At 60.4% G+C, this 18,432-nt stretch overlaps 1 protein-coding gene across 1 annotated transcript in view; it reads right to left on the bottom strand.

The window, feature by feature from the left end:
* CPNE5 (copine 5) overlaps positions 1-18,432 on the bottom strand; it is a gene marked incomplete at its 3' end in the record, with an annotated part of 83,966 nt that overhangs the window by 17,397 nt on the left and 48,137 nt on the right. The window contains exons 8-11 of the mRNA XM_079780998.1: positions 15,513-15,616; positions 11,114-11,218; positions 3,615-3,656; positions 1,810-1,885 (exon numbers count right to left, since the gene is read on the bottom strand). Of these exons, the coding sequence (XP_079637124.1) occupies positions 1,810-1,885; positions 3,615-3,656; positions 11,114-11,218; positions 15,513-15,616 (327 nt within the window). The remainder of the gene's footprint in view (positions 1-1,809; positions 1,886-3,614; positions 3,657-11,113; positions 11,219-15,512; positions 15,617-18,432) is intronic.

The raw sequence follows: 18,432 nt of genomic DNA, 5'->3' as shown, positions 1-18,432 counted from the left end.
ACCTACTCAGGGGAGATGACAGTGGGGTGGACGGGAATGACGGGAACAAATGCCAGGATGTTCCGTTGGTTAGAGGTAGGGGGCAGCCATGGATGGCGAGGGGCCACAGTTGTCGAGGTGGCTCCCAGGGGCTGTGGCCCCCGTGGGGCGGCGCAGGCTGGCCAGGGGAGGGAGGGCTGCGGGGAGACTGTGGCCGGATGCGCTCAGTTTGGGAAGGCCGAGTCTATGGAGTGGCCCGCAGACAGCTGGACGTACTGGTCGGACCGGGTCACGCTGGGGCCCAGACGACGGTCCCTCCCGAAGAAGCCTGTGCTGTCTCAGGACTGTGAGCAAGGCCTCCCAGGGACCCCGGGGTGCGAGGACCCTCCATGGCCGCCAGAGTGCATTCCTTTCTGCCTGGCGGCATTTCAACGTGAAGACCTCTGGGCGATTACAAGGGAGCAGGGGTCTGCAACCAAGAAAACAAGTCCTCCAGCCTTCCTGCTAACTGGGAGACGGTGCCTCTTCCGGTCTGTCAAGCTCCCTTAGAAGCCAGACTCCAATCGATCTGTCCTCTTCCCTTCCCTTCCCTAAAAACCTCCTTAGAGGAGGCCAGAGAAAGACGGAGCCTGCTCCTCTGCCTGGGTGGGAGATGGGCAAAGACAGCCCTTCCCTTCGTCCATGCAGAAAACAAAGCCTTCACTGCGAAGGATTCACAGAAATCCCCCCACGCTCCATCTTCACAGTGGCCTTGTTCAACTGAAGTCCGTGTGTGGATGTCTAAGAAGCACCTACTGTGTGCCCAGCCGTGGCCAGAGGACCGTGAAGAGAGGCAGCCAAGAGGGCTATCACCTGCCCCTGGGGGGCTTCGGTGTAGTTGGAACACAAGACCTGCCCACTCAGAACAGCGATGCAGGGTGAGAGGGGAGGGTGGAGGGCTCAGATTCAGTGACGGGAGCCAAAGCCAGCTCTTCAGCCTCACCAGCCGAGTGCTGCTAACGTGAGGCGAGAGCCCGCTCATGGGATGGTTGTGAGCTGTCTGGCACACAGGATGCTGGGAGACAGCGCTGACGTCATGCCCACTCGGCCAGGCCTTGTTCTGGCAGCTTATTTAATTCCCCGTGGCCTTGCAGAGCGCTTCAGGAACGTGGCCAAGCTCACAGGGCCAGTACGAGGCAGGGGCAGGCTATGAGCTCCAGCAGCAACGCCATGGGAAGCCAGCACTGGAGCAGGAGCTGAGCGAGACTGGAAGGTGGGAGGGCACCCCAGAGGGAGAGCACACACTGGCAAAGTTTCAGCCGCAGACACTGCCCTTTGAGGGCAAACGCGATTTTCTCCAGAGAGATGGGTGCCTCGCCCGCCCAAGGCTCTCCCGGCCCTGACAGGGCCTCCTGACTGCTGCTCCTCCGAGCCTCTCCCTCCAGAAAAGGCCTGGACCTGCCCTCATCGAAGGCAGAGGGCCATCTTGACCTGAGGACCTCGGGTCTCAGGCCTGGAACCTTCTCACCCTGTCCCCCACCTTCTGCCTCACCCCCACTTCTATCCCCCACCTTGTTGGAAGTACTCGTTTTGGGGGGCACTCTACCTCAGTGATTTGAAGTCGGATCAGCCTAGTCTGTTGCCCCTTGATCCCGCCGTTTACTGAAATGTGTCTTGGGGCAAGTCCCCTAACTCCGCTGAGACTCAGTCTCCTTAACTGTGGGATGAGACAATAACCCCCACCCCACAGGAGAACCCGCAAAAGCCCCGCCCCGCACACGCTCCCTGTGGCCCCGATGGCTGGGAGCTATGTAGCATGGAGCACACCCAGACTTTGGGTGTCTGCCTCACCTCGTAGATGTTGAATTGGCTCTGCCCGCGGGCCAGCTCCCGGTAGCTGGTGGTGAACTCCCCGATGAAGTCATGGCTGCAAAGGAAGGCTCTGCTGAGACCTGTGCCCACCCCCCTCTCCCGTGCCCCTGGCTCCCAATCCTGCCCAGGCCTCTTCTCCAGGCCCACGCCGGCTGGGAGGCTGGGTCCCTGGGAGTAGTCCAGAGCAAACCCCCAATGGTCAAGGAGCAAAGGGCAGGGACCCAGAGCACGGGACCCATTTCTACTTGGATTCCTGTTAGAACGAACCAGCAACAAAAGGTGTTTGGGTGACAACTAGGGAGATTTGAATATGAAGTGAATATTAGAAGGTATTGTTCCAAGTGTCAGGTGTGATAATGGCATTCATAGTTATGTAGGAAATGCCCTCATTTTCTAGACATTCCCAATGAGATATTTAGAGATAAAAATGCCATGATGTCTATAATTTAAGTTACATCAACAAAACACAAATAAAGCAAGTATGGCAACGTGTAACACTTGTTAGATTCGGGCGATAGGCTTAAAAGTGTTCATTAAGCTCTTCTCTAGTTTTCTGTCGGTTTGTCATCTCTCCAGTAACACTTGCTGAAAAGACATTTAGCCCCGTGTCCACGGAGGCCCTGGCGGTGTTTCCTGCAGCGTCTGCACTTCGGGGCCCTGTGTGTGCGTTTATACGAAGTGCAGCAAAACCTCGTACGAAGCAGAACTGCCACCTCCGCTGTGGCCTTGACCTTCACGTGCTGGCCGGGGTGCCTGCTGGAGCGTGATGCCGGCCAGGTGCCTGCCCCGCCCGGAGCCCACACCGTGTCTTTCCTACAGGTTACAGCTCTCCCCACGCAGACTGTGAGCTCCTGGGTGGGGGGAACCGATTGCATCTGGTGGCTGTCCCCCGCTTTCTCAGTGAAAGAGAAGTGGGGAGAACTCCAGGGTAAGAGGAGATAGATCATGGGTGCAGATAGGAAGCCGACTGGCCGTGATGTGGTTAGAGGACAGCGTGGGGCCACGGGAGCCCCGGGCAGTAGGCACCGGCCGGCTCTACAGGAAGGTCTCGGGGGAAGCTAAGCTCCGGGGAAGGGGCTTGGGCCTAACTTAGAGCTGCGTTTGCACAGCCCTGTGCCACGGCCCTGTCCACACCACAGACTTGAGGACCAGCGGAGATACGGGGTGTAAAGCCCCTCTGCCCCCTGCTCCTGTCCGAGAGTGGAGGGGCCACAAAGGTCAGGAGCGGGTGCCTGGATTTGGCTCAACAGACAAGTAGGAGCCGGGGAAGGTTCTGGACGAAAGCCTTCTTGTCCTGACTATGAATTCCCAGCGACGCTGCTCCTTGGGGACATTTAGAAGGGGAGGGGACCGCCCTCCCACTGGCCAGGCTCGGCCCTACGCAGGCACCGCCTCGGTGCTCCAGTCCCTCCCTGTGCGGCCAACTTCCCTTCCCGTTGCCCGAGCTCCCCTTCCACGTCTCGGTCCCCCCCAAGGCTGAGCTCACAGAGGATGAGTCCCGAGTGCTCGGGCATCACCACTCTCCTCACCTCACAACGGGCACGTTTCAGAAAAACCCAAGTCCTCCCACCGTGGGGAGGGGTTAGGCATGGCCGCTCGGCAGCTGTCTGAGGAAAAGAGGCCCCGCGGGCCCGAGGTCCTCTGGTGCCGGGGGAGCCGGGCAGGGCCCGTCACGGGCAGTGGGTGGCCCACAGGAAAGCCCAGGCCCTCAGTCCCATGTGAGGGCGGGGCCACCCTCCCCCGGGGCTGCCATCCTTGTCCCCCGTGCCCTTCTGCCTGCTTACCTGCCATCTCGGTCCCAGTCGTACACCTCCACCTTGATGGTCCTGTGGGACAAAGGGTCCGTGGTGGGATGGGCTTGAGCCAACATCACGTCACCTGAGGATGGGGCCCTTCTCACACCCCGGGCCACAGAGGATGCTGGGACCTCCTCACACCCGGGCCAGAGAGGATGCTGGGACATCCACCAGAAGACGGGACCTCCTCACACCCGGGCCAGAGAGGATGCGGGGACCTCCTCACACCCGGGCCAGAGAGGATGCGGGGACCTCCTCACACCCGGGCCAGAGAGGATGCGGGGACATCCACCAGAAGGCGGGGCCCTCCTCACACCCGGGCCAGAGAGGATGCTGGGACCTCCTCACACCCGGGCCAGAGAGGATGCGGGGACATCCACCAGAAGGCAGGGTCCTCCTCACACCCGGGCCCTCAGTGAAAGGCAGCAGCCCGAGACACAAAGGAACTCTCTTGAGGCCTTTTAGCAAGAGTCTTAGGGACAGGTGCAGCCCTAGAGTTGTGCAGGAACTTCCCTGAATTTCAGGGAGGATATGGAAAACAGCCTCAGACTTCAGTTCACCCTGCCTTCTGCTTGCCCACCCCAGATGGGGCACAAGTCCCAGCATGAAACGGCACAATGAATTTATCAGGGGTGGGGCCATCGTAGTGGGGGTGTGCTGCTCCCCAATCTCAGGCCTAAGCCGGGTGAGCTCTCCTGGGAAGGGTAGAGACAGCGGGGCGCGGGCCGTGGGGGCCGAGTGGTGGGAGGCAGCCCTGCGTGCCAGGGATGGGCCCAGGGCCCTACTCGGGATGGCCTGCTGAGCTGTTCTGTGCCACGACTGGCTCCTGAGTGAGGGTGTAATTATCGTCACATTCTCGCCCGGCTGCTTTAATTAGTTTGTTTTGACTTCTGTGCATGGGGCTGGGCTCTGGGAGCCCATTTTATTTTTAGCCTGTTTCCATGGCAACAGGTTAGCGGACCAGAGGCAGAGGAGGGAGGTGGAAGGCTGCAGGTTAACCCTTGGTGCCAGGGGTCCTCCAGGGATGCCCAGGGATGGGGGAGCTGCCGGGTCCCACTGCAGGGTCAGGGTCGGGAGGTCTCCAGCCTTCCGTTCTAAGGGGGGCATGCAGAGGCGGCTGCCTGGCCTGTTTTCCATTAGCATCTCATCTCGCCACCCATGGCTGCGGCCCATCTCGGGTCTCTGAGGACTCGGCCTCGGGGCTCCGGAAGCCCAGGAGGAGGCGCTGTCTGCCTTCGGATGAGCCTCCGTGGGTGTGCCGGGCAGGCTGCGGATTCCCTGCTCAGGGCAGAAACTGCGCCGGAATGAAGGCAGGCCCGTAGGTTGTGCATCAATTGGGTTTCTGTTACTAAGATGCAAAGTGAGGGCGGGGGGCATAGAAGCCCACCACTTAAAGGAACCCTGTAAATTCTTGTGAGAAGCAAAAAGCAATGTCTCTCTGAGGTGAATTACGGTGGAAAGAAAAATACCAAGCCCCTGAAGGTGGGCTGGTGAGCAGGGAAGAGTGGGAAGAGCTGGGGTGTGGACTTGGGTGTAGGCTGCTGGGGACGGTGGGGGGGGGGCGCGGGGGGGCTGTCACTTAACCTCTGTGAGCCACAGGCCAGCGCTTTAAAGTAGGGATAATCATGTTCTTACAGAATAGCTGCAAAGACACGTTGGTAAAACCTGCCTGGCACGCAGTGGGCTCCATAAAAATGCCCCTTCTCTCCACTGGAGCCTTCGGCCACACGCGAGTCATTTTCACATGAAATTTACTTAGACCAGGGACACCCACACGGGGTGCCTGACCCGCACCTTCTGGTTCCTGGGATGACAAGGCTGGAAGGGACCTTGTGGCACCCACGCCTGCCCGCCTGATAGATCACCAGGAGCTTATCAGACTCACAGACCCCAGGCCCCGGTCTCAGCAGCTCCGGGCAGGGCGCCGTGAGGGTCTGAGCCAGGACCCTGCCCCTGGTTTCCCAGTCCTTCCCCAGAGCCCTCCGGCTCTGCGGGGGGCGGGGGAGCTCAGGGACCCCAGGGAAGAGTGCCTCTCCTCAGACCATTGTCACCAGCCTCTCGGGGACGGATCAGTGACAGCCACGTGCTCAGAGGCTGTAGGAGGGCCCCAGTCACGGCCATGGCGTGGACACCCACATATCACTGGGGAGATTTTTTAATAATCGCAGGGCCAGGGGGCCTGACTTAATTAGTCTAGATTGGACTCAGGCACGGGTAGCTTGAGAAGTTGGATGAATTCCCAAACAGTTCCCCTGGCTGATGCTAATGTTCAGCCAGAGCCCCTGACCTCCCTGGTTTCAACCTGGATTGCACATTGGGTGCCCGAGAGCTTTAGCAGCTCCATGCTGAAGCCTCAGATGCCCGTGCCTCCCCCCAGAGACTCAGAATCAAAGGGTCTGGGTGCACCTGGCAGGGGACTTGCTTAAAGCTCCTCTGGGGATCTGCACTGCAGCTGAGGCGGAGACACTGAGTGTGAGATTCCTATGCAATCGAGGATCCAGGGACGGCGCAGGCGGCCCAGGGTCCGATTATCTGGGAGGCTGCAAACTCCAGGCGTGGGGAGAAGGAGGTGAGAGGAACGCTGCCCAGGGACAGGGCAGGCAGGCACAAGCCGGACACAGCTGTGACTATTCTGCCGACAGCTGGGCGCCCAAGTCACCTCACGTGCCCCTGAGGGCTGCAGCCTTGGCTCCCAACCCCTTAGCTCAGGTCCAACCAAGGCTCGTGTTGGACCAAGTGTGACCTCTGGGGACAGCACCCAAGAGAAGGGGCCCTGGGTGTGGGGCGAGGAAATGGGTCTCTGCTGCCCAATGAACATCTGACTCAGCCAAAAGGCTCCGGACACAGAGCCTGGTCTGGGAGAGGGGGCAGGTGCGCAGGGAGGACTGCGGCTCTGGTGGCAGCCCCCGCTCTCCAGCTCAGAGCTGGGCGGCCCTGTGCACCTGGCTCAGCCTCGGAGACTCTGCTTTCGCCTCTGTGAAATGGTATCATCACGGCCACTGGCAGTTGCCGGGAGAAGTCAGTTACATCCTCCTTGCGGCAGCATCGGACCCTGTGGTTCTGCTCTGTCTGCCAGCCCCCAGCGTTTCCCAGGCTCCTGTCTCCCAAACAGTTCCCATTCGCACGAAGCTGCCAGCTCCACGGGCCAGGTCCGCTGCTGCACCTCAGCCTCGGGACCAGCGCCTCGCACATACGAGGTGATGTCAGTGGTCTGATTAAACGCCATACCCGCCGTCTGAGAACTTCTATCACCTGCTGAGGTGGGCCCTCCTTCCTCAGAACCGCAGGCGAGCCCGAGTGTGCGGCTTTCCCCACGGCACGCAGCCGGTCAGCAGCAGCGCCAGGCCCGGAGCCAGTGTCCTGTGGGCCCCGGACGCCTGGGGCCGGAGTGCCAGAGCCTCGGCAGGACAGGGGGTGAGGGACACGCAGAGACGCCCAGCTCACCCAGCAGCTCTAGCTATCGTCTCCCAGGAGCCGCACAGACCTGCCTCCTAATGAGCCTCTCTGGCTCCAGGATGTACATCCTGCTGCTGCTACAAGGCCCTGGGCTGACAGGCCCCGAGGGGTTTGCCCTAAACTGACAATCAGGCCGACACTCAGAGAGGCTTCAGGGCAGACGAGGGGGCGGGGTGCCCACGGGGCAGGTAGCGAGACCGATGGCGGGGGATGGCGGCGTGCAACCCGGGCTGCGGGCAGAGCCTCCCGGCCTCTGTCCGAGATCAGCCTCTGCAGGTGTGAGCGGGGTGATGACACACGCCTAACGGAGGTCACCCGGCTGGCCGGGCCCCTCCCGGCGCTCAGTGGGCAGTGGGTTCAAAGGAGAAGCAGCTGGTTCTTAAGGGAGCAGACGGAAGTGTGAGGCTTCCGAGATGTGAGCCCCCCCCCCCTCTGCCCTCTCCAGGTGAGGACCCAGCACCCTGACACCCTCTTAAAATCCACTCATTCAAATCAAGGTGTGAGTGAATGACAGCAGCCAACCAGGGGAGTCTGGTTTAATGAGGACAAACGCTCAAGTCACAGAATGTTCTAGTGGAGAGGAGGGGGCTCCGGGAAGGCAGGGAACTGCTTCCTGTCATCACCCACTTCACCCACTGGAGGCTGAACTGGCCCTGATCCTAACGGCATGCCTCTGCCGCCAGCCCTGCTCAGCTGGGGCACTTGAGTTTGGCCTCGTGTGGACTGGAGACAAGCAGAGGGGGGCCCCAAACCCCAGGGCCAGCCGGAGGTAACTCCGGAAAGGAGACATGTCCCTTCTCCTTGCCCTGCCAAGTTCCATAATCTCCGGTCCTCCCCTTCCCCATCTGTGAAAGGGGGGTCACCAGTACCCACCTTCCAGGGTTACTGTGAAATTTAACTCACAAATAATGTATTGCAACCAATGAGGACACAATCTGGTCCATATCCTAAAGACTCCGTAACAATATTAACTGTCTCCCCGCCCCCCAGCACTCCAAGGCAACAGCCCCTTCTCCAGGATCCTTGGGCCTCACCCTCCGGGCGCTCTTCTCACCACAGTCGCTGGCACTTCTGTCTGAACCCCCCTCTCCGCTCCCTGGCCACAGGCGCCCTCCTGCTGGTCCCTCCTGTGCCTCTGACCACGTCCTCTTCTTTCTCCTGCTCCTGACCTGCGGCGGCCCTGCCCCCAGGGCCTTGGGCACTGAGCCCGGCAGCCCCTCCAGGGGACTCCCAGACCTCGGTCCCCTCTCCTCAGCGGAGCACGCCGAGCCACGCAGCCACGACTCTGCTCCCTGCCACTTCCCATCTGTCCGTGATACCGGCGTCTCTCCCTCAAGCTCCAAACCCTCTTTCGGTCCCATCCCCAGGCGGGTGTCTTCTTCCACCTCCAGGCCCAGAGCAGACTGCCCCGCGCCCTGAGCACGGCTCCCACAGAGCCCCTCCAAACTCACCCTCACACCCGTTTGGCTACACAGTGCTGTGGTTAAGAACACAGAGCGAGAGCCAGCCTCAGTTTCCTTACCTGTAAAGTGGGGATAGTGTCAATCCCTTCTGCAGAGGACTAAATGAACTCACATACACAAATTACCACGTAAGTGCTACAGGGGCCTTTGCTGTTGTTATTATTACCCGCCTGTCTCCTGCCCTGGCCCGGGAGCAACCTCAGAGGGAGGCGTGGGTCTGGCGGCTCTGCGCCCACGGCCCCCAGCACGGTGCTCTGTGCCTGGCTGGCACGGAAGGCGCAGCTGCTGGATTCGCCCGAATGCGTCTGCGAGGCTTTACAGAGGTTCCCCCGCCCTGAGAGGGCCTCCCAGACGCCTGCGTGTCCCAGTGGCTGTTGGGTACACGGGTTACCCTAGGGCTCGGCCCAGCAGCCTGCTCCCTTTCGCCCAGCAGCGTGACATGCCTGGCCCCTCCATTAATACTGCTGTCAATCATGTCTCGGTCAACCTATTCCCGGCTGTGGAGCAGGGCCCCAGCTGCCTGCCACCCTGGGGGCAGAGTCTGGGGCTCAGCCAGGGAGGGAGATGGGAGCCTGCCTGCGTTTCCCCATGACCAGCACCCCCTCCCCCCGCCCCCCTGCACCCTCACCTCCTCCGACGGCTGGACGCAGCGCCCAGGCCGCTGAGCCTCCTCACCATCGCGACAAGCTGGGTTCTGAGACCCTTGGGAGTCCCTTCATAGGGATGCAGAAGTTGGGGGGGGGGGTCAACTGGATCCCCAAAACCTCTGGGCAGTGGGCTAAGGACCCTAATTCCTTCCACCCCATGAGACTTGAACTGGCATGTTCTCCCATTCTCCAACCTTGAATTTCCCTTCGCTTCCCCTCCATCTCTCTACATCCCAACCATTCTTCCCCCTGCCCACCCCCCACGACCTTGCACCTTCTCTGAGCCTCCTGTAGACCCCATGCTCCAACCACTGTCCTCCCATCCCCCCATTCCAGGAGCCCAGGACCTGCCCAGACACCTAATGGGTTTGCGTGGCTCGAAGGCCTACTTTGTCTCCGATCTCATTTTGCACAATTACTTCATTGACTGATATACTCGTGTGCACATCTGAGCTCCCTGTGGTCAGACTATAAGCTCCCTGAAGATGGAGATGAGGCTACATCCCCTTGAATGCTGCACAGCTGGAGGCATGATGAGCACATAGTAGGTGCTCATGACCACCTATTGGACTAGATGGTGGCTTTTCTGTCCCAACCAAGAAGCAGGAAAAGGTGCCACCTCACTTCCTGGATCAGCAGCCTAACCTGGAAGGAGACGGGGTTCCTGGAGGCCCCTCTCACCCCCACACATAGCCAGTCAGTGTGGCCACTGTGAGCAGGGTCCCAGCGAGCCCATGCTAATGCCCCAGCCAGGACCCCGTGTTCCTGTCCGAGTGGCCAGCAGAGGCCCAGGCCCGTGAACCCCTGCCAGCTCGCCGCCAGCTCCAGCAATCACCAGGAAACCAGGCTGGGTTCTCAGGACCTTCACACAGACCAGCACCACCTTTCGGTCCCCGGCACTTAGCACAGTTGGTAATTACAGGTTTCTTCGTGTGATTATTGGATAATGTCTGCCTCCCCCACGAGATGTAAACTCCACGAGCCTGGGTGAAGGGTGAAGACTGTGTGTCTGTTCCCTGCTGACTGCCCAGCCTCCAGTGCAGGGCCCGGCTCCTGATGGGAGTCAGTAAACACTTGAGGACTAAATGCTGAATTTGGTATTTGACGCACACCAAAGCCTTTCTGTGTAGGCTGTGTCACGTGAGCCTCAAAGCAGCCCTATAAGGTAAGTAGACGTTTAAATACCCATTTTACAGATAAGGAAACTGAGGCTCAGAAAAGTCAAAGTTTAAGAAAGAAGAAGAAGAAGAAAAAAGAAAGGTCAAAGTTTGCCCAGATTGACAGTCCATTTTAGTCACAGAGCCGATTAGAAACCAGGTGTATCCACACTCAGCAATCTGCCCGCCTGGGACGATGATGATGATGATGGTGATGATGATAGCGAACATGTGATAGCAGTAGGCTGTGTTGCATCAGAAAGTTCCATGAGCTCTGTGTCCCATCCCTCACCCCCACTTACGGCAACTTGGCTGGCAGAGAGTATCTTGGGATCCTGACTCCCCAGAATCCACCTGGCAAGAGCTGGGGCTGCGGGGACCAGGCCTCCTCTGCATGTCTAGAGCCCTGTCTGGCCCCCACCTGCCCCTCCAGTGGGAACAATGAAAAGACAGGGGAGCTCCAGGCCAGGTCACCCCAACACCCATCGGGATTCCCTGGAATCCCATGCACCTCCCATCCCCCCAGCCTGGGGTAGTTCCCACCAGTGGGGACCCCTGACAGGAGGAAAGACTTGGGGTGCAGGGAGGGCTGTGAGGAGATGAAGACACTGCCCCAGGGAGGGGGGTGGAGGTGGCGAGGCTCAGGAGTCCCTCCCTGCGCAGGGCCATCTCCAGGGGTCTCTGCTCACATAGAGGGACCACCCACATCAGCGTGAACCAGGCCTCCCGCACCCGGGACGGGGAGGGACATTTTCCCAGCTCACCGATCATAGTCCCCGTTGCAGAGGGCTCTCACGGGAATGGAGAAAGTTTGCCACACTGGATTTAGGGTGTTCTTCATGACCTCGGTCTTGTGGCAGATGGTGAACCTGGCAAAGAAGAGAGGGAAGGTGTCAGACCCCAACCCAAGGAAGGCAGACTCCAGGTCAACTGAGGGACCAGCTGGCTAAGCTCTGCAGTTGCCCGCCAGTGAGGACCACGGCTCTGGGAAGTGATGAGCTGACCGTCAGCAACAGCATCCAGGTAGAAGCTAGATGGCGTGTCCTGGTGATGCTGCAGAGAGGGCTCCTGTGGGGATGTGGGCTCCGGCCCTGCTCTCTGTGTGACCTTGAGCATGCCCTTTCCTCTCTGGGCCTCTGTTTCCAGGGAGTCTTCAACTGAGATCCACGGAAGGATCTGCGCAGGGGCTTTAGGGGTCTGTGAACCCTGAAACTGTCAGTGAAGCCAGGGTCTGGGCTCCGCATGCTTGCTGTTTTCCTGTCCCCCTGCCCCGCCCCAATTTCCATGTTCATGGCTCACCTCCTCGCTTCCTTCAGGTCTACTCAAACGTCACCTCCTTGACACGAGTACCTGCATGAGCGCCGTATCTAAAATGTACACCCCCTGGCCCCTGACGGACACCCCAGGCCCCGTCCGCGCTGTTCTTCCATTCCGCCTGTCACCATTTGACATTCGACACCGTCTAATTGTCTCCTTATTCACTCTAAGGCCTGTCCCTAAAATGTACGCTCGGTAAGAGCAAAGGTTTTGTCTTCTTTGACCACTGGCACAGCTCTAGTGCCCACAAACATTGCCTGGCACGTGGTAAATGTTCACCAAGTATTATTTGGAATTAATGAATGAATAAATGTGTTTCCTAAAAGAGAATTTCCATCGCTTTTGCTGGCCTTGAAGCCAGAGGATAAAAGCGCTGGCTGAGATGATCTCTAAGACCCTGTCAGCTCTGAACCCGTGAGCTTGCTTTGCAAACTAGAAATCAGAACTGGCTTCTCCCATCTGGGTCCCAAAGCAGTGTCCCTGCCCACTCCCCACACACGCCTGCTGGCCCCCTCCTGGAAGCCTGCCCTGCCCCCCCCGGGGCGGGGGGAGAGGGGAGGGGGGGGGCAGCCAAGAGCCAGTGGAGCTGGGCCAGGGGCGGCTCCCTGAGACTTCCCAGCATTGGTCCCAGCTACCTCCCAGCTGGAGAGGTATCCCAGGAAGGTGCCTGGGCCCCACCCCGTGCCCACACAGCCTGTGCCATTTCTTCTCTGGCAATTTTCAAGTCAAAATGTCATTTCTGTCACCAAGGCTCAGCGTTTCTCTTCTCCGCTCCTCTCGCCCACCCACTGGAGTGTAGAGATACACGTGGGAGACCTCCCCACACACCCAGAGCTGCTGATGACGGCAGGAATGGCACGGAGCAAGGAGGGGCCACAGCTGCCACGGCTGGGGCAGCAGGAAGAGGAGGCTGGCAGGGGGGGGGGGGACGGGGCGGGGGCACAATGGGCGTGAAGGGAGGGAGGTTTGCCGTGCAGAAGCCCTGACTGCACTAACCTGCGTGGACCCTCCAGCCTCCCGTCCTTCGGAACCGCTGCCGCCCCTGTCGCCTCCCTTGCGAGCCAAACTTCCAGCCGGTTCTGAGCTGTCAGCCTGATTCCCTCCCAGCTTGTTTTTCTTGAGCCCTGTGCAGTCTGGCTTCTGCTTCAGACTCTTGCCTGAATCCCCTCCCCCCACCAAACTCACAGGCCCCCGACTCCCTGCGGTCCCTGCAGTCATGTCACCACTCAATTCATTTTGACACATGCTCAGTGGGTGGTGCAGGAGAGCGCTCACCAACGGAGCAGACAGTCCCAGGGCCACTACCACCGGCTGTGCAGCCCCAGGCAGACCACGCTCCCTCTCTGAGCTCCCCTCTCCCTGTAACACGGGACGGAACAGGAGCTGCCGGGCCCTGTTCTAATCACACGTTAACTCATCAATCCTCACAGCAACCCTGCGTGCTGCTAGGATTCGCCCGTGGACACACCGAGTTAGAGCTGCGCTGCCCAGCACGGCAGCCACAGCACATGTGACCACTTCCATTCATGTGAACTAAAGTGAAATGAAATGTGAAACTCAGTTCCGCCGCCGCATTAGCCCCATTTCAAGTGCTCGACAGCTCCATGTGCCTGATGGCGACCATGCTGGACAGCGAGATACAGCACTTGTCCTTCTCCCAGGAAGTCCCAGTGGGCTAGACTTGCCTGAAGCCACACAGCTGACCACAGGCCGGCGAAGGCAGCCTGGCGGGGGCCCGTTCTCCTGGCCACATTCTTGCTCCCAGATGAGTGATGGGATGAGTAAGATGGCAGGTACAGGGCCAGGAGCACAGGGCGCTCGGTGGATGCCTCCTTCCCTGTCCCTCCTAGGGTGGCAGGTGTGACATCTCACTCCCCGGGCCTCTCACTGACCTTCTGCCCATCCTCCTAACTGGGGGTGTCTCCCAAGCCTTCCACTCTCTCCTCCTCAAACCGGGGGGGGGGGGGGGGCGGGGACCACCGTGCTCTCACTAGTTCAGCATCTTCGCAGATGCCTGCAGACTAGCCCAGCTCTCAGGGGCCTCTGGGCGGCTTTCTCCAGCTGCCCTGGGTGTCCCCGGGGACACATCCAGCCCTGCTTCAGCTGCATCTCCCCCCCAAGAAGCTCCCCCCGCCCCCGTCTGACCAGCTGCCACCTTCGGCCCTCCCTCTCCCCCACAGCTCACTGCCAGGGAGGGGCTGTGACTCCAGGCCCCGCCCAGTTTGCTGACAGGTGCCCGCTGTCCTTTTGCCCCATCCTCCCGCCCCCGCCTCCCGGCACTTCCACAGCACAGCTTGCCGGGTGCTCAGCACCTGTTCACGTGTCAGTCACGAGTCTCTTCCTCTTCCCCGCCCTCCCCATCCATCCTACACATCTGCTCGGCTGGAACCATCTTTGGAAAACACTCTGCAACACACCCCTTTTCTGCTCCCAAACCCAAATCCCGCCCTCCTCCTGGCCAGCCGGCCCCGCCTCTGAGACAGCCCAGTGTGACCGGGCCTTGCCTCTCTGCAGGGGACCTGGGTGGACATGCCTGTGGCCCTAAAACACCACTCGGCCTTTTCCTCCCTCCGTCAAGTCAAGTCAAAGTCAACAGAATTATTTAAAGAAATTCTACTGGGCGTCCTCTGGTGAAACAAAGAGTGCTTTTGTTATGCAAATGACACACCTAATTTCCCTTGTTTTGTACGTTCAGATTTAAAAATCCATTTTCCCTTGAACTGCAACACACCTCCTCCCTGCCACTTCCCTGCCCCCCAACACACACACACACACACACACACACGCACGCACACACACGGGCACACACACACACACACGCACACACACACACACGCACACACACACACACACACACACACACACACACACACGCACGCACACGGGCACACTAAGCATTTCAGAATCAAAGAGAACTTGGCTTGGCCTTTCTGCCTCTGCTCCGGGCACTTGCTCTGCGCACGCCTTTCCCCTGGCCTGTGCTTCCCGGCGCCTCCCCGTGGACCCATTTTCTTCCTCTTCTTCAAACCCCGCTTCCCTGCCCTGCTCCAGCGGCGCTTTTCTAATTAACCTTCCTGGCCCTTCGCTTCCCGGTTCCGCAGAACGCCAGCCTAAGTGGCCTCAGCCTCCCAGCCCTGTGCTGCTTAAAGGGGCCGCGGAGACCACCTCATCCAACGGGTTTCTTCCACTGATGAGACAACAGGCCCAGAGAGGGGCCTGGCCTGCCTGGGGTTAGTTACCCAGCGGGTGGGTGGGGAGGCCCTGGCCCCCAGGGCGCCCACCTGGAATCTGTCCCTCTGTGCGCCTAGCTGACCTACATTTGCCAGTGTGTGTGTTTCTGTCTATTGTGGTGGCTTCTAGATCAGGGACAGGAGAGGAAGTGGGGCTTCAAAGACGTGTGGAGTTTTGAATGAAGCCTACGGTGAGGTGTGGGGCTGGGCGGGGAGAGGGCCCAGATGTGCCATCTGGGGGTGCAGCAGTCGGGGAGACATGGCAGTGGGGTGTTCAGAGGGCTGTGGGTGGAGAACTGGGCTTGGGTATATGGACTGATTGGTGTGGAAGAAGGAAGGGACTATCAGAGGGGACCCTTATTCTCGCCCTCGCCCTGCTCTTACCCACTCCCCCACCTCCCACACATCTACCGCCCGCCGCCGCTGCGGCCCCCAGAGGAGCACGGCTGGCTTGGAGGCTGCCCCCAGCCCCACCAGCCCACCCACGTGGCCAGGCACCCCTGGAGCCCTGACCTCCGACCTCTCTAGAGCAGGAGCCCAGCAGCACAGGGAGGAGGTGGACCCCAGCCCGCCCGCCCCGACCCCAAGAAGGGGTGCCGTGCTGCCGGGGACTCACGTTCCGTCCTCGTTGCTTCTGTAGAACACCAGGAACGGGTCGGACTTCCCGAAGAAATCTTTCTTGTCCAGCTTGTTGGCACAGAACTGCATTGTGGCAACATCCTGAGGGGAGGGGAGCAGAGGTGTGAGGAGGAGAAGGCCGGAGGCGCCCCAATCCCTGTAGCAGGGAACGTAGCCCAGGCCCTGGAAGCAGGAAGACCCCCGGCACCAGCTGTTAGAAGGGGCAGCAGCTTACATTGCCCGGCACGGACTAAGGGCCAGGCCCTGGGCTAACACTTCGCGGGTCTCATTTCATCTCCAAGCGACCCACCGTCAGGTCTAGCAGAGAGAGCAGTCTGCCCTGAAGCAGGTGGGTTCTGGGGCGAGCGGCCCCGGGTGAATCCTGGCTCTGCCACTCTAGCTGGGAGACCTCAGGCAAGGGAGGTCCCTCTGGGAGCCTCAGTTTCCCCTCTCACATGGGCCGACCACAGGACACACCCCCAAGGGCCGTTGTGAGGACTGATGAGGTGAGGGGTGTGACGTGCTTGGCAGAGAGCAGGCCGTCATGCCCACACGGCCAGTGCCAGCCACAATCTCACTATTTCACTGAGTGGCTTCGAGCGGTGAGAGGACTAACCCAAGGCCACTCTGAACTGGGCCTGCCACCCCAATGCCCATGCTCCGTCCAGGCCTCGCTCCCTCACACGCCTGTGTGGCTCCTAGAAGACACATCAGCTTAGGCATCACTTTCACACCCACGAACTCACGAGGGGCACCCAACTCACTCTAAGGCAGATGCGGCCTGAGGCCCAGAGCAGGGAGGACCCCCCAAGTCCACCAGGCAGAGCCCTGGGTTTCTGACTCCCGTGGCCAGTTCACGTCCCCGTCAGACCCAACACTCAGCCCAAGAACAAAGACGGAACTCGGGCCCTGGTTGGCCCACAGGACCCTCCCCTCACATGGTGACCGGCCCCTTAGCTCACTGTGGCCGGCAGGGCACTGGGCAAAGATGCCGCCGACCTCCCCACCCATCCCCGGGTGGCCTCTCCAACCGAATCACCTGTCCAGTGGCCAGAGCTGGGGCCCTATCTTATACTTGGGCCTGGCCTGCCCTCAAGGGCGGGGCCTGTAGGGAAGCCGCCCGGCTCCATCAAGCTGCCCCCCCCCCCCCAGTGAAAAAGAGGCCCCGCCCTTGAATTCAGCGTCCTCAGCCAGCGAGGACCACAGCCAGACACCGTCGTCGGTGTGGGCCAGCCACTGAGCTCGGTGCCTCACAGCCTTATCACATTCAGCCTCAAGACAACCCTTCGTCCCTTTTTACAGAGGAGGAAGCTGGGGGCCAGGGGCGCTGAGTAACCTGCCCAGGTCACCGGCTGACACTGCAGAGCAGAAGTTCCACGTGTCCGACTGATGCCAAGCCCAGGCCCCTTCCGGCACCCCTCCGCCTCCAGAGAGCACGTTACAGCTCACGCGGCGCTTCCCGGCCTGCCCTGGACTCGGGCAGCCGGGCAGGGAGGGCCGGGCGCGGGGCCCCTGGGACAGAAGTGCCCCCTGAAGGGCGGAAACACGGCCAGCACGGAGGGGCCCAGGAATGACGGCTCTTTCATGCCCCTCAGATCGCCACCTGAGAGGGAGAAAGAGGCTTGGCCAGGGCTCCCAAGGCCTGGAAGCCCAAGGAGTCCCAGAGCCCCCCAAGAAGTCTGGGCTCAGACCTGGCACAGGAGGGCGGCTGCCTCACCGAGCACTTACTAGCACAGCGCTAAGAAGGACGGCCTTCTTCGTATGTTATTGCTGTACGTTACTCACTGAGTCCTCATAACTGTCCCTCTGCTCTCCTACTGATGAAGAAACAGGCTTTTCCGGCTGTCAAATGCCCAAGGCCACACAGGACTTGCCCCCTCACCCCTGGAGATCCCGATCCCTAAGCCCAGACCCAGCAGGCCCTGCCTCTTCTCAGGAGGAGGCTCCACTCCGCCCCCTGCAGGGCGGAGGCGGCCTGGTCATGCCTCCCGGGAGCTCCGCCCCACGGCCCCAGGGCCCGGGGCTCCTTCCAGCACCAAGTGGATAAACTGTGGGGCCAGTGGAAAGAGACATTGCGGGGTCCTTTGTTCAGGAAGTATTAAGAGATTTCAAGACAGTGACAAGAGAGCATGAGACCAAGCGCAGGCCCCGGGCGCCTGCACAGGCCACACGGCCCTGGCTCCTCCCCTCGGAGTGGCATCAGAGACAGGGAGAGAAGACCAGCCCCTGCTGAGGAGGGGGGGACAGTCCCACAGGCGACCAGGGTTCTGCGTTCTAGGTGGTCCCAGCAGCCCCTCCAGCTCTCTGGGCCTCAGTTTCCTCATCTGTAAAGTGACGTGCTCAACAGGATGCCCTCCACTGTCCCTTCAGGCCGGGAGGTGCAGTGTCAGTGCCGATGCCGATGGCGTGGGGAGCGCGCTGGGACGAGCAGCAGCGGGGAGGGTGGCACCTGGGAGGGCGGCAGCTGGAGTGCCAGCACTTGGGGGACAGCCTGGGGCCCCAGGCTCCTCCAGCCTCCCCAGGCCACAGCTCCGCGTGTCTAGACGCGACCCACCCATCTGGAGGTCACCTGTGCGACACCTGAACACACATCGGCGAGCCGACCCGCTCTGTCACATAAATACGTATATTTGAAACAAATGCAACTGATGCCACAAAATCCAGGGGCAAGTGCTCTGATTTTTGATTCCTCGGAGAACCTCAGGGCCCTGCCAGCTCAGGAAGGGGAGTAGAGTATTCGAGAAAAACGAATGCAGAACTTAGTACCAGGCTCCCAGGACCATTCAGTGCTCCCCCGGGAGCCACTGGCCCAGCCGGCACCTGACGGAGAGAACAGAACCACGGCACCAAGGCCTCCTGCTTGGAACCCCAGCTCGGCACCTACCAGCCGAGCAGCTCAGGGCAGCACCTTAGCCTAA

Source organism: Cnephaeus nilssonii (genome assembly GCF_951640355.1).
Source record: "Cnephaeus nilssonii genome assembly, chromosome: 9".
Lineage (NCBI taxonomy): Eukaryota > Metazoa > Chordata > Mammalia > Chiroptera > Vespertilionidae > Cnephaeus > Cnephaeus nilssonii.
Note: the sequence above shows the minus strand (reverse complement) of the source record. Positions and strands in the feature narration are given on the sequence as shown.